The sequence below is a fragment of the Dermacentor albipictus genome, unplaced genomic scaffold (genome assembly GCF_038994185.2).
Source record: "Dermacentor albipictus isolate Rhodes 1998 colony unplaced genomic scaffold, USDA_Dalb.pri_finalv2 scaffold_40, whole genome shotgun sequence".
Taxonomy (NCBI): Eukaryota; Metazoa; Arthropoda; class Arachnida; order Ixodida; family Ixodidae; genus Dermacentor; species Dermacentor albipictus.
The window spans coordinates 1,052,752-1,079,213 of NW_027225594.1; the positions used below are offsets into that span (position 1 = coordinate 1,052,752).

The following is a 26,462-nucleotide window of genomic DNA, read 5'->3' on the forward strand; positions in this document are numbered from 1 at the left end:
GTTATGCCTAGCAATCTTAGTTCCATCGCTCTTTGCGTGGTCCTTAACTTGTTCTCAAGCTTCTTTGTCAATCTCCAAGTGTCTGCCCTCTATGTCAGCACTGGTAAAATGCACCGATTGTACACCGTCCTTTTCAATGATAATGATAAGCTTCCAGTCAGGAGCTGGCAATGTCTGCCGTATGCGATCCAACACATTTCAATTCATCTAAGCTAAACTCACAGCCAAGTTGAGGATGTTGTGACGTAAAGCACGCATGAACCTTCTGTTCTGCTAGTGCTGTGGAACTTGCAAATTGGCGATAAGTAATCGCAATTCCTGGTCTGCTTATAACTTGACAGAATTCGTCATCAGCAGATGTCCGGGGGGGGGGGCGTTTCGAGCTATGGTAAGGGCTCGGAAAGGATAGCTCTGGGTTAATGGATCACTACAAGATTGGACAACTGACCATAGTCTCGGAACTGGAGTGAAAGGAGACAACGACGTGCAGTATTCTCCCCATAGTCTAGTTCCTAACTTCTGTAAGCGTCTGCGCGAAGTGTAGTCAAATCTTCCTAGGCCCTGTGCAAGAACATATTCCAACGATTTACTTCTGGTCGCTTCGGCACTGGCACGAATGCGCTGGTCGATGTCTGACACTTCACTGGAGGGTCCGGATGGTGGAAAACGAAGCTTCTACGCGTTGCAGAAGAGTTGAACATTGAGTCTGCTGGTTCATTGAAACTTTTGCAGCAGCGCTGAACGAAAGGACCAAGAAAGACAACAATACTGGAACGCACAGCAGGAATGTCATATTGTAATACCCATAGGTAGCAAGGGTGCAGAAAAGCACATTTTCAGCCTATCTTATAGGAGCGCACTCCGCACCACAATAAATGCGATAATCGTCAGTGTGCTCAACCGTTTGAAGCCACCTATAAAAAACGGCTTGCTCAGCTGTTCTCGGGACCAATCGCAACGATCAAAAATCCCGATAAATAAAGAACGTTTGACAAATTTCTTCTATGTGTTATTTCTTTGTTGCTCACTTTCTGGCTGTGCAGAACCGCGTACGTCCTTTTTTTAGGAGAGTTTTCAGTCGCTGACCTGACAGCAACTCCATAGAGATTGATGGCATTCTCCGTTCCCGCATGGAGAATACATTGCTGCTGTATGCCAGCTTTCAAGCTCCGATGCCAAAGCAGGTAGCGACCATTGTGTTCTAGGAAGAGTAAATCAGGGGAATAAGACTGGGCGACGTTTGACGGACTGACTCATACAGCTCACCTACAAATTAGAGTACACAAAAAGGAGATCACTCGTCCATTCACGTCCGAATTGCGGCAGCCAGTTGGTATTTCACAAGTGCAAAGCGATAACAACCCATCCAGACATGCATAAAAGAACATGAGCGGAGCCCGTAGGGATAAAAAATATCAATGCATTTCTGCTCGAGCAGACTTCGATACTATACAGCCTCGGGAAAGAAAAAAGCTATATGCCGCTTCCGGTGTCGCGTCACGACTAAAGTGCAGAACGTGCCGTTTCCTTGCATTGTTTTAATGATATTCAAATGACTCGAGCACGCATTTGTTTTGTTGCCGGCGACCTGACATAGACCTATGTATACTTAATGCTAAGCGCGTAATACTGAGTACTTACTACTAAAGCTAGTATACTATATTTGCAAACATATCCAATGTGTGGCGTCTGAAATGTGGAACCACTGACATGTTACCGGTTCTCGAATCGTTTCCGGCGCATTCAGTCAGCAAAAGCATCGCCTTCGAGATCAGTTTCTGTTATACAGAGAGAGCAATCCCGGGGACGTGTATTTAGGCGTAAGCTCCAACGCACATCCCACGCCAGCAGTCCGTCAGGCTCTTGCGGTTTGAAGGCGGCAACGCCAGAGATAGTAAAACAAAGCGCCACTCCCACTCGCATCGCCGGCTTCGTCGCCTGATAAAAAAAGAGCTGGCCGCCGTAAAAGCGGAAGAGCGCCGTCAGACAACCGTATGCAGATTTCAACTGCTCTGGATGAGTGAGCGATGCACGGAGAGAGTGCGAGTGTGAGAACACAACTCTGGCAACTGTCCTGTGTTCTGGGAAGCAACTGCGTCATAATGTCGTGATAATGGTGGTGGCGGCGGCTTCGACAGCGAGGATTGCGTCTCCTTCCGGTCGGGTCTGTCGACGTCGTTGCAAGTCTACTATCTAAGGCTGTCCTCACCGAGAGGGCGTGTTGTCTGCTCTCCGGGAGAAAAAAGAAGCTCAGTTGCTCCCTGGCGCGCAGTGTGCGAGGAGCGTTACACGATGACCGACGAATGCCGGCCCAGGTCTGAAAGACGTTGCGAGTACCCGCTGTATCCGGTTGACATAGTTTATCATAGTGACCGAAAACGTGGGGAATGTCGCGTCTACATCTTCGCTAAGCAAGTCGCGTGCCCGGACCCGTGCTACCGGCAGGGCATTGTTGTTCTCGAAGTCACGGGATGGATGCCATACATGTATATCAAGGTGAAGGAAGGCAACATCGAAAAAATGGTGCGTACTATTCGTGATTTCATTGGACAAAGCAAGCGAAAGTGCGCGGATCGGGAGATTAAGTGCGACCACAGAATTGCCACGGGAAGTGACTTGACCTTCATCGACGGCTATGGCTACCTCCCGGACGACAGCGAGGAACGATTCATCAAGGTATCTGTTGGTGATACAAGTGTGCATAAAAAATTTGCCGAGATCGTGCCATACGACGTGTACATGGCGCAGGTGGACCATGTGTGCCAATTTAAGGTCGACGTGGGGCTGGCCCATCCCAACAAACTCCTCGTCTTGGGGCCTGACTTCGAGTACAACGAACGGAGTTCCCGCTTTGTAACGTCGGTGAACAACCTCAGGACAGTGGACAATGTCGGTAAGGAGACTCCCGTGTTGAAAGCCATGAGCATCGACATCAAGTGCATCTCTCACTCCGGTAGCTTTCCCAAGGCCGAAGATAAGGACTACAATATTATCCAGATCGCTTCAGTGGTCACTACGGATGTGTTGCGAGCCACCCACGACAGCGACGACTTTCGGAAGTATGCCTTCGTTGTCGGCTCCTGTGACTCTGTGGATAATACCGAAGTGAGGCATTACGACAGCGAGTCTGACATGCTCGAGGGGTTTATGAGTCACGTGGTGTCGATGGATCCGGACGTCATCACGGGTTATGAAGGGCGGAGTTTTCATTTGCCCTACATTCTGGAAAGATTCAAACGTTTCAAGTTGTGGCCCTCGTTTTCACGACGCCGTTACGGCGGGATCTGGTCCCACTACGTGTACGACAATAAGGAGGTCGTTTCATCGCACGATCGGATTCTGGTTGACATGTATGATGTAATCATGGCCGAACAGACACTCAGGTCGTACAGCTTGGACAGCGTCGTCAGAGAGTTTATACCAGGTGAGGTGCAGTTGGAAGATGTCACGTATAAGCAGGTGAAAGAGTTTCACGAGGGCACTTCTACCACGAGATCCAGGATCGCCGCATCCTGCGTGCAGCGCGCTCTCATGCCACTGAAGCTTATGATCAAGTTCAACACCATGATGACCATACTCGAAATATCCAACATAACGGGCGTGCCGATGCGTTACGTATATAGCAAGGGTCAGCAAGTGCGTGTCATGACCCTCATCGCCAGGGAGGCGCACGCCCGCCGAATGTTATTTCCAACAATGAAGAAGCCGGGCAAGAATGAACAACAAGGGTACTGCAGTGACTACCCTTGTGACTTTAATGACTCGGATGATGAAGAGGAAGCAAGTGCTAAGAAACCAGCCTCTACTAGAAAGAGAAAGGCAGAAAGTAGTGATCTAAACAACACGGGATATCAAGGAGGCAAGGTGCTCGAACCAAAGGTTGGACTCTATCAAGATCCGGTGTGCACATTGGACTTTGCTTCCCTGTACCCGAGTATCATCATCGCTAAGAACCTCTGCTACTCGACTCTTCTCCCGAAGCCGAAGCGGCAGATGGAGGACAAGTTCGTGCCCGAGAGTGTCAGGAAGGGAATCTTGCCGACGATTTTGGTCGACCTTCTGAGTGCGAGAAAACAAGTGAAGGAGGAGATGGCCGAATTCGAGCACGACCCGTTCACGCTGTCACTCCTTAACGAGCGCCAATTGGCCATCAAGAAGTGTGCGAATTCAGTGTACGGCTTTACGGGTGCCGTACGCTATGGAATCCTGCCCTGCATTGAAATTGCCCGATCTGTGACGGCCTACGGCAGAACTCTGATGGACAAGACGGTTTACTACGTAGAAAAAAAGTACACCCAGCACGAAGTGATTTATGGAGACACAGACTCGGTGATGATTATCTGCCGAGGCAAGACGGTGGCCGAAGCCATGGAGATGGGCAAAGAACTGGCCGAGAAAATTTCGTCGCACTTTCCTCGACCCATACAGCTAGAGTTTGAGAAAGTCTGCAGGCCATACCTGCTTCTCGGCAAGAAGAGGTACGCGGGCGCCGTGTACTCTTCCAACCCCGATAAGCACGACAAGGTCGAAATCAAAGGCATCGAGATGGTACGTAGAGACTGTTTGCCCTACCTGGCACGCGTCATGGAAGATTGCATCAACGAAATTATCGTGAATGCAGACATACCGGCTGCTCAGGAAAAAGCCAGAAAGGCAACCGATGATCTGCGGTGGGGTCGCGTGGACATCGCAGAACTGACCTTGAGCAAGAAGTACAACAAGGAGAAGTATAACAGGCCCCTGGCACATGTGCAGGTTGTCGAAAAGAAAACAAAAAGGGGAGAGAAACCTGCCATCGTGGGTGATTGGATTCCGTACGTCATATGCAAAGAGCTCGAAACGGACCAGGAGAAACTTCGAAAGCAGTATGAAGATCGGCCAGAAGACTTCCTCAAGAGCAAGAACAAAGGCGAAAAGCGCTACGTTCGTAAGCTCGCATACAGGGCTGAAGACCCGGAGTTTGTGAAGAAGAATCGCTTGCCCATTGACTACGCCCACTACGTGAAAAGCAACTTCCAGAAACCTTTAAAGAGACTCTTTGCGTGCGTACAAAGTGGGAAGCCTAAAGCGGCCACCGCCAGACATGGCAAGACAAGAAGGAAATGAAAATATTTTTCAAGAAAAAAAAAGATACCTTTATGTTTTCAATAAACGACTTGAATTAGATTAGTCTTGTTTTTCTCATGCGTCGTCCGTTCTTCGGGACGTAGCATGCTTCTCTAACCCCACCAAGAGCACTAGGGAAAAACTCAAGTGGCATATTAGAACAATGGCTTCGTCCATACTTTCTTTTTATCGCTGCGGATAGAAAGAGCATTCTCGAACAGTCTAGGAACGTCGGTAACACACTTTATGATTGTTTCCCGGATTGGTCCGGTGTCTTCTTTACATAAGCAGATATCTTATAGATAAGCGAACAAAGGAAATCATTGGCCTTGGTCGACAGAGATAAGGCCGACACTACTGTTGCCGTCCACGGTGCGCACTGATTCAGGTAGTTGTACAGAGAACCATAGGATATCGGTACCTGTCCATAGGTCTTGCACATTACATTACACCTCCCTTCCCTTAGGGGGAGCTTCCATAGCGAAAAAGTTGCCGTTTTTTTTTTCGCATCGATTTGTGCAGCTGTGGAGCTTCCGGCTTTATGCCTTGATCACATTTTTCGCTATGATTTCCATTTATTCATTTATTCAATAACTCTCAAAGCCCTAGGACATTAGAGAAGGGAGTGGGCAGAATATTAATAACTACAATACAACAGCAGCAACCAGAGAAACAACACAATATGATTGATAACCATAGCACGAATGATGGCCATAGCTCTTAGGTAGTTGTTGACAAAGCAGGTTCGTAGCAGCACTTCTAAAAGCGTTAATATCTCCAATAGCGACAACATTGTGTGGAAGGCGATTATAACGTGAGCATATACTGCGAATGGATTGGTCATGATGATAATTAGTGCTCGAAAATGGAATACCTACTTCACATTGGTGATGACTCCTTTGAACTGTAGGATGGTTGTCTTGCTAGCCTATCCTTAAGGAATAAATTGTTATGGTAACTCCTATGAAATATACAAATGCGGAATGCTTTTCTACGATGAGTAATTCTGGGTAAGGAAAGTGTATCCTTCATGGCTCAACACTAGCGGTGCAACGATAGTTTGAAAGGTTGAAACATGATGCATGGTTTCGCACCACCTCAATGTCAACTATGAATGATTCGAGACCAGGATCCCATATAGCTGCTGCTCATTCCAGTTCAATTCCGACCAATGAATTATAAACCTGCAAATTGAGAAGTACTGCGGCCTAAGAAAATTTCCACAGAGATAACACAACATATTATTGGCATTTATAGTTTTGTAATCAAAGCGAATTTTCCAATGTGAGTGTTACAAGATGTGGTGGCCAAGGTATTTGTATGAGTACAATGATTCCAAATTTGTGTTGTTAATGTGGTATGTTGCGTGATTAATACGTTCTAGACAAACACGCCTGAATAGGAATTTGTTTATATTTAATGTAATGTTCCATAACTGGCATGACTCGTAAATCAGGTTAATATCACACTGCAGGATGGCTGTAGCTAAATCCCTGTTGATTTGTCTGTACATAAGACAATCATCGGCGAAAAGTTTAATGGTAAGGAAGACGACGAAGTGTCCCTGCTAAGGTGGCTGCTCATCGCTCCACTTAGCGCGTCTGTTTGCGAGAGCTGAACGTTTACTTCCGTTAACCATTTTCTGCCCCTCCCCCTGCAGGTGTGGGTTTTATGTCGTGGCATTAAAAATTATGGGGTTTAACGTCCCAAAACCACTTACTGATTATGAGGCACGCCGTAGTGGAGGACTCCGGAAATTTCGACCACCTGGGGTTCTTTAACGTGCACCTAAATCTAAACGCACGGGTGATTTCGCATTTCGCCCCCATCGAAATGCGGCCGCCGTAGCCGGGATTCGATCCCGCGACCTCGTGCTCAGCAGCCGAACACCATAGCCACTGAGCCACCATCGTGGGTGTATGTCGGGGCATTGCGCTTCTTGGTGAACAGAGGTTTAGTATACACCAGTGTGCTCACACGAGTAACGTTGGTTGACGGATCACCTGGACGTTCGTTCGTTGCTGCCTGCTAAACTGTGGGGCGACTGTTCATGCTCCGCGACTTGGTACAAAATAGTTCCAGTAGCAAACTTGCATGCCCCCTCTCCACCCCTTCGCTGACAAGTACTCCACCTGTTTTACTAGGGACTAAAACACTAATACATTTCTTTTTCTGAAGTCTTATTGTGTTGTGTTGTTCCCAAGCGTCGTTTCCATTAATTAATTAGGAGATAAATGTGTAAGCGCTCCCTCTCTTGCCTTGTCGGGAAAAGAAATAGCTTTTTTGGATGAAAGATTATGCTGATGCTGATTCGCAGATGTTATTGCGACTGTTGTACGCATGCCTATGCTGAAACAGGTAATAAAATGGCTGGAGAAATTCAAGTAAACTTCCCGTTGGCAGTCAGCGCTTGTCTGTGGTATTTGCTTCCTCGTGTCCTTGTTTATTTCGCCATGTTTAACCTCCGTTCTAGAAACGCGTCATGCGGCAGCCGAGCTCCTCTCTCGCTCTTCTTTCTGAACACGCTGCGCCATCTATCGGCGCCGCCGAAAAATCCGCGCGTGGCCTCCGAGACTAGAAACGTGGCGCGCTGGTGCGTGCGAATGCCGAGAACTGTTCCCTCATTGGCCGTACATCCAGTGGCACGTGCACAGTGACCCAAGTTTGCGACAGTTTGATTGGAGAGCGGCACATACACCGTGTATTGATGGCTCAAGCTCGCTAAAGCGAATTGGTATGAAAAATATACGAAATAGTATGAAAAATCGCCGTCGCCGCCGCTAGGAGGCGGTTCTCAAAAGTTTGGAGTTGGTAGACCAGCTGTGGGCCGTCCGGCAAGCCGAAGATGCCACCCGAGTCCAAGGACTTCGAGCGGCCACCTGAGGCCACCACAACAAAAACTGCCGGACCATTCTTTAATAAAGCGCCTTCTTCTTCTTGAAAAGTCATTCTAAAAATTCATTCCAAGTGGATACGCACTGCAATCTCGGCGGCTACAATTCGTAAATTGCAATTTGTGTGGTAAAGTAATTAATTAAGAAGTTCATTTTGGAATGTTTGTCAATTAGTTGAATATGTGTTTTGGTTTCTCGTGCAAGCAATGTCCGCCTCTCTGAATAATCTAGCTATAGGACTAGAATTACGTTATCTGCAATGGGTAATTTTTGAAAATTCTGTAAAGCTTCAATACATTCACCCCGTAGAGAAGCTTATGCCTGGGCTGGGCAAAAGGAAAGGACTGCAATTTCCTCCCAGGCAACAGCGCTTCGGGTGGCTAGGCTTTGGTCGCAAGCTAAGTTCGCTTCTCGATATTCGCCCGATCGCCGTAGGAACCGTTGACGGCGAACGGCAACTTCCAATCAGCAGAATGACAGGTCAGCTTCCCACTTTCCTTTCGTGAGAATGACTGCCTTCTAGTTTCACACTTTCAGTTTCGCCGAATAAAGAAAGCCGTCTTGCTGCTTCCTGGCAAATTATAGTCCGCTTCCTCTCCTAAGCTTTCACGACACACCAACGAGAATCAAAGTTCTACATTGAGACCCCACTTGAGCCCTTAGCCGTTTGGAAAGCAGGAACCGCCCAGCTTTCAAAAGTAGATGTTTAACAAGGACGTCCGCTCGACAACACTTGGTAAAAAATGGAAGTTTATTTTTCCTTGCTTCAAGGAGGTGCGCAGATATAGAGCATCTCTCCCTTGTGTTTGCATGTATGCGCTGTAAAAAAAAATAAAGTGTTTTATTAAGAAACGGGCTTTCTTCCACGACTCGAAAAATATATTACGCGGTGAAGGAAAACACAAGGACGCGGAAATGATTCTTTCTCAGTGCGTTCATTGTGCACTGCGCGCAAACATCGCAAAACTGTTTCCCAACTAGTATGTATATAGGGAGCTCACAATAGGTATTAATTATCCTCTGTGGAACAGCGCAAAGTACGAAAATACCAAGATAGCGGACGGAACAAGTGATAGCTATACTCCGTTTCTCTAATCCCATGCACTAGTGCGAAGGATTTTCTCGTGTTGGCCAATCAGCTAAGATAACCGGCTGCGTGTTACAGAGGAGTGGCTGGCTCGCCCATTGTGCGCTGCTAATCCTTCTGTGACCAGTACACGCAGTTGGCGATCATAGGCGGGAAAGGAAGGAGCTTGTACCGAGTGCGAGTTTGAGACTGGCGAAACAACCTAATAAATTTTGTAAAGTATTTACTAGGGATGTAAATATCGTTTCTCATAGTGTGGTTCCAACTGAACTGAAAATTGAGGGAATTGACGTACTATGAGCCAGAGGTCTCGAAAAATTTTAATGGGCACTTTTTGTCTTATGTTTGTACAAAGAACTCGCCTAAACTTGAAAATAACGCTCCTAGCTAGCTATGTAAAAACTAACGCTCAATGCAGCATTTGCCTACACCCTGCAGACGAGTCTGAAATTACTAACTCATCATTTCCTTGATTGTCTAGGCTGCTTCGGGACCAAACATACTGAAGGCAGGACCGGTCAAAGTTGTAACTTTATGTATAGCTGTCCCAGTTTGTCATGTAGGTACTTGCATTTTATGGGGTCAATATTTCTCAGATAAATTAATAGTTGCACACGTCGCAACTTTTCATAAAAAGATTACCTAAACAACCATGATCCTAATTCGGTACTGAGTATATTTGCTAAAATCTTTGAACGTGTCCTTTATGTGCGGCTAGATGACATCTTACATAAATGTTCACATCACTGTGCCGTGTCAATTCGCATTCCAAAAGCAACAATGCCCTGAATTATCTTTGCTTCTGGGAAAAAAAAAAAGATTATTCAGAACGTAGGGAAAGGAGCACACATGATAGGAATCTCTCTTGATTTGAATAATGCATTCGACTCGGTAAAGCATGATACTTGGCTTAACAAGATATCTAATTATGGCATAAAGGTACAGGCTCACAAACTTATTAAAATCCATTTGGCCGATCGTATCGTAAGAAGCTAACAAAGACACCAAAGACAGCATAGGGGAAGTTATTTGTACTTATTAATCGAAATTAAAGAAATGATAAATTAATGGAAATCAAAGTGTATGAAAAAAAACTGGCCGCAGGTGGGGCACAAACCTACACCTTCGCATTACGTGTGCGATATTCTTATTTATGTTTATCTCCTAGAACTCGCCGTCGTCAAGGCCGTGAGTGGTGGCGCTGGCTAACAATCTCATGTTTTGTTTTAGTAGATAAACATAAATACCCCAGGAAGTTTATGGGAAAACGATGCCGTGGCGGTTTAATTGGTATGAGCATCAGATGTCCTTGGCGTTTTTTTCTGTGGGCTTCTTATGCTATGACTAACAAAAATCAGGCCCGCGGTTTCCTTTCTTCTCGTTCTTGACCAATCGTAAGCAATTGTTGCATGAAACGGTACTTACTCAGACCCACTCGAAATAACGAGAGGTGTACCACGCAAGTCTATTTTAGGGCTTCTGCTTCTTCTTTCTTTTCTTTATATTAATGACGTAACATTCCGCATATGCAAGAAATGCTACTCTTTGCGGACGACTCTAACGTATTCTTTTTTTAGTGATAGTCTATGTAAACAAATATCAGAGGCTAACATGTGGCAAAATGAACTATCACGTGTGCTTAGTGCAAAGGAATTACAACTTAATACGGGACAAAACGTAGTACATATTATTCAAAACACGAAGTATTCCTCTTCTTGGAAGTGTGAATCTTTCTTTTTGCAATAAATTTCTACATTTCTACAGTCTGCAGTCTGCAGTCTACGAATAGTAATATGTATTTAGGAGTACGTTTTCATGAAACGTGTCCTGGGATGATCACGTCAACCGTGTCAATCTGAAGGTATCGAGGGTTATAGGGACATTGCGGAAGTTACGTAATCAAATTCCTACTACCCACTAACCCAACCAACTAATACCAACTAGCCCAACATTCAACTCTTTTAAATTCCTATTAGGTTTAAAACCACCATGGAATTTGGGATAATCCGATATCATTTGCACTATTGTTTGCTTATCTGCTGTACCAACTCTAAGTTGAATCTGTAAAGGTTGCTCTTACAAGAAAAAAAGTGCAGTTAAAGTTCTGTTTTGGTGGTATCCTCACCTATCCTTTTACAGGTGGTACCCTCAGAGTATCGAACCTCTTTTCAATGGTTGCATCCTCACCAGCTTTGAACTTTTCAGTTGTGTCATGTTTCGGTCGCCGCGCAAAATCACCAGAAAACATAGACCTTTCCATATTCCTGTCTGTCATCACCAACACTCAACCATCCACAGAGTACTAAGTCTTTATAGCGCTTATGTTCATTATCTCGATATTTTTCATAACTCCCTGCCATTGTTTGTTTTTTTCGAGCTTTGCGTTGTTGTCCCATAAGCTCACACATTGTTCAATTGCCTTTCTCCTCCTTGTACTTTTGTATTTACCTTGCATTTTGTTGCATTTACACTTATTTTCATAATTGTTCTTTTTATTCAGTGTGTTTGTTTTCTCGTGTTACACTTTGTTGTTGTTGTGTTTTCAGATATATTGTCATGTTCATTTTTTTCTGTGTTAATGCATACGTTCGCCAGCACTCAGGTCTTAGGGTTATTCCTGGGCAAATTGTATGATTGATTGATTGATTGATTGATTGATTGATTGATTGATTGATTGATTGATTGATTGATTGATTGATTGATTGATTGATTGATTGATTGATTGATTGATTGATTGTGTGCAAAGAAGAGGTAGTTGAGCAATTGAGAAAGCATCAAGGTGACCAACCTCCATGAAAACAGAGCCAGTATACTATTTCGACAGAGAAAAGAATGGTGTGCTTTCAAACAAAAACAACAAAGGTACTAAGTATGCAAGGCATCATACCCGCTGGCAGCGATAAACGATCGCTAGTTCACAATGATACTTACGGTGCTCACAGGGGCAACCATTCTCGTACGCGCCAACAGTGCCAGGAGTATTGGAGCAACGTTGACCAATCTGAGCCATCGGTTGACATATGTTCCCCCCGTCACTCTTCGTGCAACACTGGTTGAAATCGCAGTTCTGCGAACTCTCGCACTTGTTACCATCTGTTCCTCCCCAGTAGATGTCCTAACGGAAGAGAGGGTCAAGCAAACTATTAGGCCAGCTCATTCCTCTGAAACCAATGCTCACACACTTAATGTGTTAGAATAAGGAGTGTCAAAGTGGAAGAAGCTGGGTGCATGTGAGGTGTCGGAAGCCCGTCATTTGGTAGAGGTAAAGAAAGGATGGGAGAATATTGAAAAAAACGTTCAGTGCCAAATGAGGGAATCCTAACCCTTGATAGCCATCCCTTCTACGAAGAAATCACAAAGTTTACTGGAAATAGTAACATAAAACCCAAATCAACTTCTTAATTAATTACCTTGCGGTCCATATTTCGATCTACTGATTGTAGCCTGTGAGCTTGCTTGGACTTCTTGGCATATCGACTTGGAACGAATTCTGACGATGGCACTACATATATATGCACCCTCAAAGTTGCAGTAAATATGCCGTTTTTCTACTTGCCCTGTTAAGGAGACGGCTGTTTTATGCATTGAAGCAGAAAAGTAACTAGGACGCGAATGCATCTTGCCGGACATTCTGAAAATTAATATCTCGAAATTGGCGGAGTCATGAGAATTAGTTCCAAGTGGATATGCTTTGCGAACTCACCGGCAATAATGCGTAGACAGAAATCCGTGCCTTAATCTAATTTCCGCCTCACTAATATATATATATATATATATATATATATATATATATATATATATATATATATATATATATATATATATATATATATATATATATATATATATATATATAGATATAAGGAAATTAGATATATATATAGCACTGTCACAATTTTTTAAAGGTTGCCTGTGGCAGATAGCGCAACACTACTTTATGAGCCGGTCTACTCGAAGCGGCGGACACTAATTGCGCAATAAATTGAAGTGCGAATTTGAATAATTAACAGGAATTCACTCATTAACTTTTTAGCTAGTTATCTGATGACCCATATTGCAAATTACCAAGTCTAGCAGTGGACTTCGTAAGGCGGATCCACTTGGAAGGAATTCTCAGGATGACACCAGCTTCAAGATATAAATTCCCGATCTTCGCGGAGAAATGCATTGGCGTTCCATTTACTTGCGTGCTTCAGTGCATGAAACGATGTTTTATGAACTTCAAATGCATTTCTCGACTTCGTTAAAGAATGCTTCAGGGTGATACGATCTCGACTGGGTGAGGTGGGTCTTCACCGCAAGAATCAGGAAACGATGACGAAGCCGGGCATTGTGATGAAGAAAGAAAGTTGGAAATAATGTGTTCACTTCATTGATACATGGTTGTGACTCTCATCCGAGTCTCGAGCGGCTCTGATTAACATGGGGGCCACTACGGCCTTAATTACCCCTTTCAGTCTTGTGGTCGTCGCTGTGTTCTTAGGGAGCCTGTGGAAGTATTAGTGCTTTTGTCATGTTCTGTCGTCCACCACCTCCTGCCCTTCGGTTTGTCTCCTCTTCGCCCTTCCCTTTGTGTTAGCTCGGGTAATAAAAGGGGTGAAGCTGTTTCGGAGAACAGGGCAATTGTATAGACATGGGAACGCCCGCTTGGACGCTTCTCACACTTGACAGGTCGATCTCCCAGGGGCCAGGACGGCCTTAATTACCCCTTTCGTTCTTGTGGTCGTCGCTGTCTTCTTAGAGAGCCTGTGGAAGTATTAGTGCTTTCATCATATTTTATCGTCGACGACCTCCTGCCCTTCGATTTGTCTCCTCTTCGCCCTTCCCTTTGTGTCAGCTCGGGTAATAAAAGGGGTGAAGCTGTTTCGGAGAACAGGGCAATTGTATAGACATGGGAACGCCCGCTTGGACGCTTCTCGCACTTGACAGGTCGATCTCCCAGGGGCCAGGACGTCCTTAATTGCCCCTTTCGTTCTTGTGGTCGTCGCTGTCTTCTTAGAGAGCCTGTGGAAGTATTAGTGCTTTCATCATATTTTATCGTCGACGACCTCCTGCCCTTCGGTTTGTCTCCTCTTCGCCCTTCCCTTTGTGTCAGCTCGGGTAATAAAAGGGGTGACGCTGTTTCGAAGAAGAGGGCAATCATGTCGACATGGGGACGCCCGATTGGACGCTTCTCACACATGACAGGTCAATCACACGGGTCCAGGACGGCCATAATTACACCTTTCGTTCTTGTGGTCGTCGCTGTCTTCTTGGGGAGCCTGTGGAAGTATTAGTGCTTTCGTCAGGTTCTGTCGTCGACGACCTCCTGCCTTCGGTTTGTCACCTTTTCACCCTTCCCTTTGTGTCAGCTCGGGTAATATAAGGGGTGACGCTGTTTCGGAGAAGAGGGCAATTACGTCGACATGGGGACGCCCGCTTGAACGCTTCTAACACTTGACAGGTCGATGTCCAGGCTTATCCTAACAGCCTTTTCTGGGACGAGGCAAATCATATTGTCACGTGGTCGTGACGTCAAAGAACACAGTAGCAATACTGTGAAAGGCAAAAACTAGCTTTTATTGGGCGAACCTGTGCCCACAAAACAGGCTACACTTAAAGCACAACGAGAGCGGCGAACACAGTCGGCGATCGTCGTAAATCTGATCAGCGGGTCAAGCGCGTCGGCTTTTATAGCGCAGTCGTCGAACGTTACAGACTAATCGTTTGGACCCGCGTGCCTTCCACAAAGTTCTACACCATTCGCGTTACGCGATGAAATCAGATAGCACAAGGTTCGGCGACAACAGACAGCCGGGTAGAACCATCGATAACATTCCAGAAACGTCGGATACATACAGGCGCGTCCCTCGCTGTGCGATTACAGTTGTTAAGCATCGAAACGTGGTCGCCCGATAAAAATAAGTAAACGTGTCAATACCCCCCTCTTAAAAAGCATCGACCCGATGCTGCAAACAAACGAAAGAAATAAAGCACTCGTATCAAAGAAAACAACAAAATAAGGAAAGTTCGTCAGCGTCCATAAAAGGGTTTAAGGCGCACCACGTGGACCACTTCAGATCGTGCGCGGCGCCGCTGTGAATGCGAAATGCCGTCCGGCATGACCTCATAGTCCAGAACGCCAATACGTCGGATGACCTTGTAGGGCCCTAAATAGCGTCGGAGTAGTTTCACACTGAGTCCTCGTCGGCGTATCGGGGTCCAGACCCAAACACGGTCGCCAGGCTGGTACTCGACGAAGCGTCGTCGGAAGTTGTAGTGTCGGCTGTCAGTCCTCTGCTGGCTCTTGATTCGCAGGCGGGTGAGCTGTCGGGCTTCTTCGGCGCGCTGGAGATAGCTAGCGACGTCAACATTCTCTTCGTCAGTTACGTGCGGCAGCATGGCGTCAAGCGTCGTCGTCGGGCTCCTGCCGTAAACCAGCTTAAACGGCGTGATCTGTGTTGTTTCTTGCACCGCCGTGTTGTACGCAAAGGTTACGTACGGCAGGATCGCGTCCCACGTCTTGTGTTCAACGTCGACGTACATTGCTAGCATGTCGGCGAGGGTCTTATTCAGGCGCTCCGTGAGACCATTCGTCTGCGGATGGTAGGCAGTTGTCCTCCTGTGGCTTGTCTGGCTGTACTGCAGAATGGCTTGGGTGAGCTCTGCTGTAAAAGCCGTTCCTCTGTCGGTGATGAGAACTTCTGGGGCACCATGTCGCAGCAGGATGTTCTCGACGAAAAATTTCGCCACTTCGGCTGCGCTGCCTTTTGGTAGAGCTTTAGTTTCAGCAAAACGGGTGAGATAGTCCGTCGCCACGATGATCCACTTATTCCCGGATGTTGATATCGGAAACGGCCCCAACAAATCCATCCCAATCTGCTGGAATGGTCGGCGAGGAGGTTCGATCGGCTGTAGTAATCCTGCTGGCCTTGTCGGTGGTGTCTTGCGTCGTTGACAATCTCGGCATGTCTTGACGTAACGGGCGACGTCGGCGGTCAGACGCGGCCAGTAATACCTTTCCTCCACCAGATGTCACGTGGTCGTGACGTCAAATAACACAGTAGCAATACTGTGAAAGGCAAAAACTAGCTTTTATTGGGCGAACCTGTGCCGACAAAACAGGCTACACTTAAAGCACAACGAGAGCGGCGAACACAGTCGGCGACCGTCGTAAATCTGATCGGCGGGTCAAGCGCAGTCGTCGAACGTTCCAGACTAATCATTTGGACCCGCGTGCCTTCCACAAAGTTTTACACCATTCGCGTTACGCGATGAAATCAGATAGCACAAGGTTCGGCGACAACAGACAGCCGGGTAGAACCATCGATAACTTTCCAGAAACGTCGGATACATACAGGCGCGTCCCACGCTGTGCGATTACAGTTGTTAAGCAGCGAAACGTGGTCGCCCGATAAAGATAAGTACACGTGTCAATATTGTCATGGGAATGTACGCCTGAATGTCTCTCACACTTGACGCGTCGATCATAACAACTTTAGAGCGTCATTCACCGAGTCGCAATATCTGTTTATGAGTATGTGTTTAAAGTTACATATTTCAGGCTTCCAGTTTTCGGATATTTAGTAATTCTGTCAGTTTTTCTTAAATTTCTTGCCTACTGAATAAAAATATGTAACAATGAGACTAATTAAGAGAACAGCTAATCGCCATTATGGGATGAAAGAGAACAATCTGGTACGACTAGTCCAGGCTTTTGTCATCAGCCGCATAGCATATGTAACCCCTTATCTAAATCTCCAAGTAGCAGAAAAGAAAAAAAATCGAAGGCATCATTAGACGATCATTCAAACAAGCCATAGGTTTGCCGATAAACACATCGAATTACAGGCTCCTAGCCTTAGGTGTCCACAACACGCTCGAAGAACTCATAGAAGCCCATACGATAGCGCAATATGAAAGACTCTCACAAACACCTACTGGCAGACACATACTTAAGAAGCTTAGAGTAACATACGCATCACAGTATGGCACTAAAGTAGATATTCTCCACGACATAAGGAAGCAGCTTATTATCCCACCGCTACCCAAAAGCATGCATCCCGAACACCACAGGGAAAGGCGGGAGGAAAGGGCAAGGGATATATACAGAGGAGATTCCAACGCACTCAGGACGTGGTGTACGTCGACGCGGCAGTGTACACTACTACTCAGAATATGTGTATCGTTGCAGTGAACTCGGACGGTGAGCGTAAGGTCAGCGGATCTATCAAAACCAACAGAGCCGAGGTGGCTGAGGAATCGGCCATTGCACTCGCAATGGCTTCCACACTGGCCACGATAATAGTCAGTGATTCTAAAACCGCCATTTTAAATTACGCAAAGGGGCGCCTTTCGCCGGAATCACAACGTATCCTGGCAAACTTCCGCGGTGGGCGGGTTGTCCATATCATCTGGGCGTCTGCGCACTCCTCCCTCCCCGGCAATGAGGCGGCCGACACCGTGGCTCGAGGGCTCACAAGCCGAGCCACCGGGGCGCCGCGGTTGGGGCTAAAAGGGGACCGGATGGTTGGCTACAGGGAGATAACTAATGATTACAGATTGGGGAGGGTGCGTTTTCCTCCCGCACACCCATCACTTAATAAGCAGCAGGCGTTGGCATGGCGCCTCCTTCAAACAAATACATATCCAAATCCGGTGACTTATCATCATTATTACCCAACCAATATTCGGCCAATTGTAAATTTTATCCAGAAAGGGCGGACCTGGATCACATTATCTGGGCCTGCCCTCGGGCGTCCCGACAGAGCCAAACAATTCAGGATCGGAAGCAGTGGGAGACCGTGTTGCTCAGCTCGGCCCCCGAAGACCAACTTTTGGCTGTCCAGCAGGCCGAGGATGCCGCTAGAGCTCAAGGGCTTCTGGCCGCCATCTAGGCGGGGTTGGCCCCTCCACCAATCTGCCGGCTATATAAATAAAAGTTACTTCTCTCTCTCTCTCTCTCCTTGCAGTAACGTATGTGTAGCCTTATTTTTTGTTTACCTGCAACAAGTGCTCTTCAAATCCGTTTAGTGACTTTCTAAATCTTTCTCAGTTTCTTGTTTTATTTTCTTTTATATATTTATATATTACACATTGTTTAGTCGCATATAACTACAATGCGAGTGACAAAAATGTAGAATGTGGACGCCGATTTGCGCGTAGGTGCTTGCTCGGCCATTTCGAGGCAGTCTTCCATACTGCGATGAGCCGTTAAAAGAGAAGCTCGAATATGGTATTGCTGTGTCCGTACAACTAGAACTTCATCTCGTCAGCATCGTCAGGCCACCTTCTCGCCGTCAACTTCTACCCTCACCACGCGACGAAGGAAAAACGAAACGGCTAAATCGCCTGAATTTTATTAGTTCATCCTTCCCTAGGCCTGAGGGCGCTTTCGCATTTGAAATATACTTGTAGTACAATGATCACGATAAAATGATGATGAATTTGTTGTTTTATGGCGCAAAGGCGCAATAACATAGATGCAATCATTTACATAGGAAGGTACGAACACTAAGCGCTAATTTAGCGTTTCTGGGTGGAATGGGGGGGGCGAGGTGAGGAATGATTTGTTTTTATGAAACACGGCGCTGTGCTCTCTCGAGAACCTGTTGCTGCCGCAGTAAATGAGTTCAAAGCCCTAGGAACAGCTGAAGCCTGCTGATATTTTATTATCTAAGTCGATGATGATACCATGGAGATCTGAGCACACTGCCCCAGCAATGTTGAAGAACTTTGATAGCTAAAGCACCTTAATTCACCCAACATCAATTGCATTTCCTCGACCCATCTATGCAGCTGCGGCTGTTACCTGGGCTTTCCCTAAATGAGAAAACAATGCTGCGCCGCTCACGCTTCGACGTCGCATTCACCAATGCATACAAGTGTTTGAGTGGAGTAACTGAAAGCACCGAGTGCAACGCTTGCAGTGTCGAGGAGACTGTAGAACATCCATACACTGTGCTGCTGCCCGTCTTTTGAAAATGAAAGAGATGAACTGGAAACCGGTCTCGGAAAGTGACATTCACCTGTTCACTCGGAGCAGTGACCCGATACCCAGGGTCGACACCATCAGAGTCCTGGGTATGTTCATCGAATCACGCGGCGGCAACGGCACTGCGTTACGCAAGATAATTGCGCAAACCGACAATGCTTTTCGCCTCGTCCGAAGGGTCACGAACAGACATCGTGGCCTCAAGGAGGACAACCTGCCTCGGCTCATTAACGCCTTTGTGCTGTGTCACTACACCTACACGGTGGCCATGCACAACTGGCTCAGAGCCGAGCGGGAAAAGCTTAATGCTCTCATTAGAAAATTACTCAAGAGAGTCCTCGTGCTGACCGTCAGAACGCATACAGAGGATCTCCTTCGGCTCGGCATACACAACACCATGGAGGAGATAGCCGAGGCTCAGGAACGGGCCCAGCTAACTCGGCTGTCCACCACGCCGGCCGGCAGGCGTATCCTCGAGGAGATCGGACTCGCACCAACCAAGAACTTGGCTGAAGACACCCAAATCCCCAGAGAAATAGGGGAGAAGATCGTGGTCGCCCCTTTGCCCCGCAACGTTCATCCCGTTCACAACGCAGGTCGTCGCAAGGCAAGAACGTTGAATGTACTAAATCAAATAAACAAGGACAAAATCGCAGCAAGCTTCGTGGACGCAGCTGCATACCGAGACGGCAAGGCTTTTGCGGTTTCCGTCGTTGACACGCTGGGCAAAATCATCAACTGTGCTTCCGTCCGGACGACGAACCCAGAGGTTGCCGAGCAAGTGGCTCGGCAACCTCTGGCAAGCAAGCCGAGCAAGTGGAGCAAGCAAACGGTCAGAGAGACAGGGTGTATAGCGATTCGAAAGCCGCCATCAGGGCATTCCAGAAAGGCCGGGTAGCCCGGCAGGTAGTTCAAATTCTGAAAGGCGCCAAACACGGCAACACCTCCATGCACTCGATCCTTTGGTTCCCTGCACATGTCGGGGCGATTGAGGGGGTTCCTCGGAACCTCAACGAGTCTGCCCACGAGGCTGCGCGTGGCTTTACCGACCGCGCTGTCCTCGGATCGGGCGACTCTCTCCCCGGACACAGAGACGCTCCTCTCACACACAACGAAATCAATAAATTCTTTTACTTAAAGAGTAGGGTTTTCCCCCCGCCTCACTCCAAGCTAAGCAGGTCGCAGGCGGTCACACTAAGACTTCTGTAAACGAACTCGTACCCAAATCCGGCGTTCCTTAATAGCATATATCCGGAGATTTATCCGAATTGTTCTTGCGTGGCTTGTGGTGAGGTTGCTACTTTGCCTCATGCTCTAGGAGTGCGGGTCGCTGGGCCCAAAGTTCACCAAGGAAGAGTGGGACGCGCTCCTGCGAAGTCCCGTCTTTGAGGACCAAATCCTGGCCGTCCAGCGCGCCCGCGATCGGGCCGGCAGACTAGATCTGTCAGTCCCGTCGGGGGATTAGCCGGGTGCGCGTTTTATCGCACTTTGCTGTACCAAATAAAAATTTATTCACTCACTCACTCACTCAACTCTGCGCAGCTCTAAATCAGTTAGATAGAAAACCTTTCACCTAGAACAAGATATTGGGACCGTGGCCTCGCATATCGCAGCTACAAAGGGCCACAAAAGCGCTGCTGCGATATGTGAAAGCTACCGGATTGAGTCACCGTCTGTGATACGGACTGAGTGACCCAATCGATATCCCCAGTGGACTTTTTCCTTCAATATTTCCCTCCCCTTTTCTCTTTGCCCCTTGTAGGGTAGCTAACCGGGCTCAGTCCGGGTTAACTTCCTTGCCTTTCATTTCTCAATTGCTTTTGATAACAACACCAGGCGGGTGCCACCGCAGCCGCGGGGGAACTGCCTTTCACAGTCTCTAACAACCTTCACGCAACAAAATTCTGCTGACTTTGGCGATATCGGCGAAGACAGCCACATCAGCTAATGACTGAACCCTGAAGTCCTTGTGCATCCTAAGAGGTTCGCTCTTACCAGCCGACGCCATTGGTATATATAGGACTACTAATAGATAGGATATCTCATTACGATTTTCTTTTTATCACAATCGTTAGCGTATTTCACGTCCGCTCTATTACGAAGGCATTTTTCCCAGCAATATCCAAATGCCCCACTCTTGCATAAGTCGGCCCTATCCTCAGCCTGCGAATTTTCTAAGATCTTGATTTTCTAAGATCTAAGATTTTCTAAGATCTTGGGAGCCTGGCCTCACAGTTCATTAGCGCAGAAAGCAGTTCGAGCGCTTTTTCACTACCTGAAGGCAACAGACTTGAGTGCCCGACTATAGACATCCTACACCTAAGTTCTCTCTCTCTTTCACTCCCCATTCCCCTCCCCACGTGTAGGGTAGCAAACTGGACTCAGTCTGGTTAACCTCCCTGCCTTTCCTTCTTCCTCTCTCTCTCTCTCTCTCTCTCTCTCTCTCTCTCTTAATCTCATCGCACTACTTAATCCTTAGCCGTCTTCGATGCGTTTACCTTGTTTACCGATGCGTTTACGCTGCTGAGCTCGATGTGGCGGTTTCCACTCCCAGCGGCGGGGTTCGCATATCGAAGGGGACAAAATGTAAAAAAAGGAAAAAGACACCCGCGTACTGGGCGTTGGGTGCAAGTTAAAGAAGCCCAAGTCGTCAAAATTATTCTCAATTCCGCCCACTATACCGCATTCCTCATAATCAGATTGTGCTTTTGGCACGTAAAACCCCAGCATTATTTTTTTTTCACCTTCCCTCGGCAACGATACTTCTACTCTGTAGACACAATATATCACCGGTTGCGTTCTCCACGCTCTGCGTGGCCTACCCAGCTACATTTCTTTCTTTTAATGTCAACTTGAATATCACGCAACTCACACGGTTGCTCCTTGATCCATACCACGCCGCCTTCTTCCTATTTGTCAACGTTAAGCCCATCGATTTTCCTAGTGTCGCCCATTGAGCAGCCTCCCTAGCTTCTCAAGTTTCTTTCTTATCTTCTCCTCCCGTTTTACTATTCTCCGAGTAGGTTACCATTGAAGGTACCTTTTTTTCAGGGACAACGGTTAGCCTTCCGTATACACGCGTTCGAAGCCACGTGATAGTTACGGGCAACAATAACTCGCAGCAACTATCGCTAGCTTCGCGTTCAAAATGTTCCCACTTGTTCCGCGGCGGTTGGCTTGATGGTCGAGTGTGTCGCAAACACAACGACAGCGACAACAAAGCGTACTCTGAAATTCATTCCGATCGGTGAAGCGGCGATCCCACAAGCGCAGTCAGAAGCGGATGTTCGTGTCTAGGCCCAACAAAGTCGGCGCTTTAGTAATGACGTCATTTCGCACGAGAGTTTGCTACGCCGCAATGTGACGTCAAGACGATATCGTTTAGAAGACACTTGAAGTTCAAGAGAAAAAAAGATAAGCAGGTAGTAGTGTTTGTTCTCCGTCATTGTAAAGAAAGCCTTCTGTTTTCCTTCTTTCATGCTTTTTTTTAACTGAACGCTTTGTTTATGTTTTTTTTTCTGAGAGTATCAAGAGAACATTTGCAAACAATCCAGTACGCTTATTCCTGACCGGTGTACTGAACGTAGACGCAAGAACAGCGCAACGACTCAGTTAACCTTTAGATCTTTACGTGTCTAAACTCCTGCTGCATGCCCCTTCCTCGTTCGTAATGCAATGATTTTCGGCAAAGAGGCAGTCCCAGCTCATTCCTGGGGTGGGCAGGGATCCTTCGCCGGCCCGCGTAGAGGAGCACATGAGAAAATACTCGCAACAATAAGTTACCTGTGTTTGTTGCACAGGAAAAAAAAGAAGAACAAATTAGGTGTCAGTTGAGTACATCGCAATGGAATGCGAATACACAGCTGCTCGCGTCCAGCCCTCAATGACAGAACAATTATGCAGCGTACGTACGTATGTTCCACTGAGAGCTATGCAGAGTGGTGGAAGTAAACAAGAAAGCGAGACTAAAGAAAAGAAAAGAAAACGACAGAGCACCATTCGCCAGCCTCTGGCTAAGGTTTTAGCCATTGTTAAAATAACAAAGGAACAGGAAAATATGAAGTCAGTTTCATACGGAGTGATCATTTTTAACTTTCCCGGAATTTTTAAAAATCACCTGTTGCGGGTAGCATAATTGTAGTCCGTGAGCTAGATAATTCAGAGAAGCAAACATTACTTGCACCAGAAATTGAAACACATATTCAACTAATAACAACAAAACTCACTAATTAACTTTTTAATTAATACTTTATGGTTTACATATGACAATTTGCGAATTGTAGCCGGTGAGTTTCGAAGGCATACTCACTTGGAATGAATACGGAATGAGAATATATATATATATATATATATATATATATATATATATATATATATATATATATATATATATATATATATATATATGTATATTAATGCATAAATGCACGGAGAAATGAACAGACATAGAAGTGAAATGAATGCGAAATAAAATTTCACTTCCATGTCTGTTCACTTCTCAGTCCATTTATTCATTTCAATATATATATATATATTGTAATCTGGCTTCCTGCCTATTTCAACTTCATCATGCAATGTTACCTTTCCCCATGTCCTCCATGTGCTTTATCCGCCATTACTGTAAACGCTCGTTCTTATCTCTGCTTCTTACCAGTCAATGCTCCCGATCAACTTCGAACCCCAGGTTTTCTGGAAAGCGGGGTGCTTTCTGGTTCTGGCTTTGAACGGATATATTCGCATTCCATTGCGATGTACTCAACTGACACCTAATTTGTTCTTCTTTTTTTTCCCGTGCAACAAACACAGGTAACTTATCGTTGCGAGTATTTTCTCATGTGCTCCTCTACGCGGGCCGGCGAAGGATCCCTGCCCACCCCTGGAATGAGCTGGGACTGCCTCTTTGACGAAAATCATTGCATTACGAACGAGGAACGGGCATGTAGCAGGAGTTTAGACACGTAAAGACCCAGCTCGCTCCCATAGGTCGTCCTTCTTCACATACACTTCACATAGTGTACGACTATGTATATATGCAATTAAAGCACGCCCACATAGGTCGTCCTTCTTCACATACACTTCACATAGTGTACGACTATGTATATATGCAATTAAAGCTCGCCCACATAGGTCCTCCTTCTTCACATACACTTCACATAGTGTACGACTATGTATATATGCAATTAAAGCTCGCCCACATAGGTCCTCCTTCTTCACATACACTTCACGTAGTGTACGACTATGTATATATGCAACTAAAGCTCGCCCACATAGGTCCTCCTTCTTCACATACACTTCACGTAGTGTACGACTATGTATATATGCAATTAAAGCTCGCCCACATAGGTCCTCCTTCTTCACATACGCTTCACATAGTGTACGACTATGTATATATGCAATTAAAGCTCGCCCACATAGGTCCTCCTTCTTCACATACACTTCACGTAGTGTACGACTATGCATATATGCAACTAAAGCTCGCCCACATAGGTCCTCCTTCTTCACATACACTTCACGTAGTGTACGACTATGTATATATGCAATTAAAGCTCGCCCACATAGGTCGTCCTTCCTCACATACACTTCACATAGTGTACGACTATGCATATATGCAACTAAAGCTCGCCCACATAGGTCGTCCTTCTTCAAATACACTTCACATAGTGTACGACTATGTATATATGCAATTAAAGCTCGCCCACATAGGTCCTCCTTCTTCACATACACTTCACGTAGTGTACGACTATGTATATATGCAACTAAAGCTCGCCCACATAGGTCCTCCTTCTTCACATACACTTCACGTAGTGTACGACTATGTATATATGCAATTAAAGCTCGCCCACATAGGTCCTCGTTCTTCACATACACTTCACGTAGTGTACGACTATGTATATATGCAATTAAAGCTCGCCCACATAGGTCGTCCTTCTTCGCATACACTTCACATAGTGTACGACTATGTATATATGCAATTAAAGCTCGCCCACATAGGTCGTCCTTCTTCCCATACACTTCACATAGTGTACGACTATGTATATATGCAATTAAAGCTCGCCCACATAGGTCGTCCTTCTTCACATACACTTCACATAGTGTACGACTATGTATATATGCAATTAAAGCTCGCCCACATGGGTCGTCCTTCTTCACATACACTTCACATAGTGTATGTGAATTTCTTCTTTTTTTCTCTCCAAGCTCTGGAAACGTCTCATATGTCAAATTTCCAACTAACCCACGTTTCTGCTCTATGAGTTTTCAGTGTTTCCGTGGAGACGCGTCCTTCTTTTACCAGGAGGACCCACAGGAGTTTCCACTTTGCTCTCTTTTATTTATTTTTTTATAATAAACAATGATAAACTGAGCTCGGGAAGATTGCAACGATTTTATGTAAACCAGGAGAGGATTCAGAAACTCGAAAGAAATGCCGTCCTTGTCTTGATTTTCTATCAAAATTAAAGAAATAAAAGAAAGTCAGTGTTTCCTTTCTATCATTTCGCCCTCAGTTTATTTACAACGAGTGGTTGCAGTGTTAGTCCTTACACTCGATCGTTCGCGCTAGTATGTTTTCCACTTAGTGTTATTGCAGGCATATTGAGGCTGCACCGTACAAAAACACCGAGGCATCAACATAGCTTGTATTTCGCGTGCCTTGCTAATGCGAGTTCGTCGCCGTTTAACTTAAGCGGCGACTGAGCAATTTAAGAGCACGTAGCGCGGAAAGAGGGAAGGGGAGAGGGGGCGAACAAATAAGGCTTCGCTCTAACAAATACGCTTCTTCTATACGAGCAAAACATGCGACACCACCGCCTCCTATCCACAACCAGCAAGCTACCATAATTGTCACGGCCAGTATGCCTTCCAGCATCAGGGTATAAAATAGGGACACTTACCTCATCGCTGTCGTCTCCTTTCGTGGCAGCACATTTAGGCATCGTGTGCGCAGCAAACAACACGACAACGGCGAGGAAGAGAACGCTGATTCTGTTGCGATGGCTTGCCATCTATACAGTCGGTGCTCGATGCTCTGGTCCCAATTGTTCGGCGTGTGAGGCAATCTGTTCGCTTCACAGCGTCCCCTGCACCAAGCAGCAGCGATACGCGGGCCAAAGACGACGTGTACAATAACAAGGATGAGCACGCGCAGTTGACGCACTGGCCTTTATTATACTCACAATGTCGCTTGGTCTTCTGTTGCACAAATGCGTTTCCGCTGTTTTTTTTTCCTGAATACCTTGTGATTTCTTCCTTTTCTCGTGTGTGTGTATGTGGGCATGCGTGCGCGTTAGCGCGCACACACACACACACACACACACACACACACACACACACAAAAGAACGAGTGCGATGAGCGATCACTCGGCGAGCATTCAGATGCTTCGCAGTTGTGCTCACCCCTTGT

General features: G+C 46.2%; 1 protein-coding gene and 1 long non-coding RNA gene across 2 annotated transcripts; one reads left to right on the forward strand and one right to left on the reverse strand.

Annotated features, from left to right (window-relative positions):
* The first annotated feature begins 2,289 nt into the window (after positions 1-2,289).
* On the forward strand, positions 2,290-5,146 carry LOC135914586 (uncharacterized). Its single transcript, XM_065447509.2, has one exon. The coding sequence runs from the start codon at positions 2,293-2,295 to the stop codon at positions 5,104-5,106; it is 2,814 nt and encodes a 937-aa protein (XP_065303581.2). The 5' UTR covers positions 2,290-2,292; the 3' UTR covers positions 5,107-5,146.
* Positions 5,147-8,732: 3,586 nt separating this feature from the next.
* On the reverse strand, positions 8,733-26,207 carry LOC139052869 (uncharacterized). Its single transcript, XR_011510095.1, has 3 exons — positions 25,954-26,207; positions 12,019-12,202; positions 8,733-8,819 (listed from the first exon to the last, which is right to left on the reverse strand). It is a non-coding gene; the product is annotated as an uncharacterized lncRNA (long non-coding RNA).
* Positions 26,208-26,462: the final 255 nt, after the last annotated feature.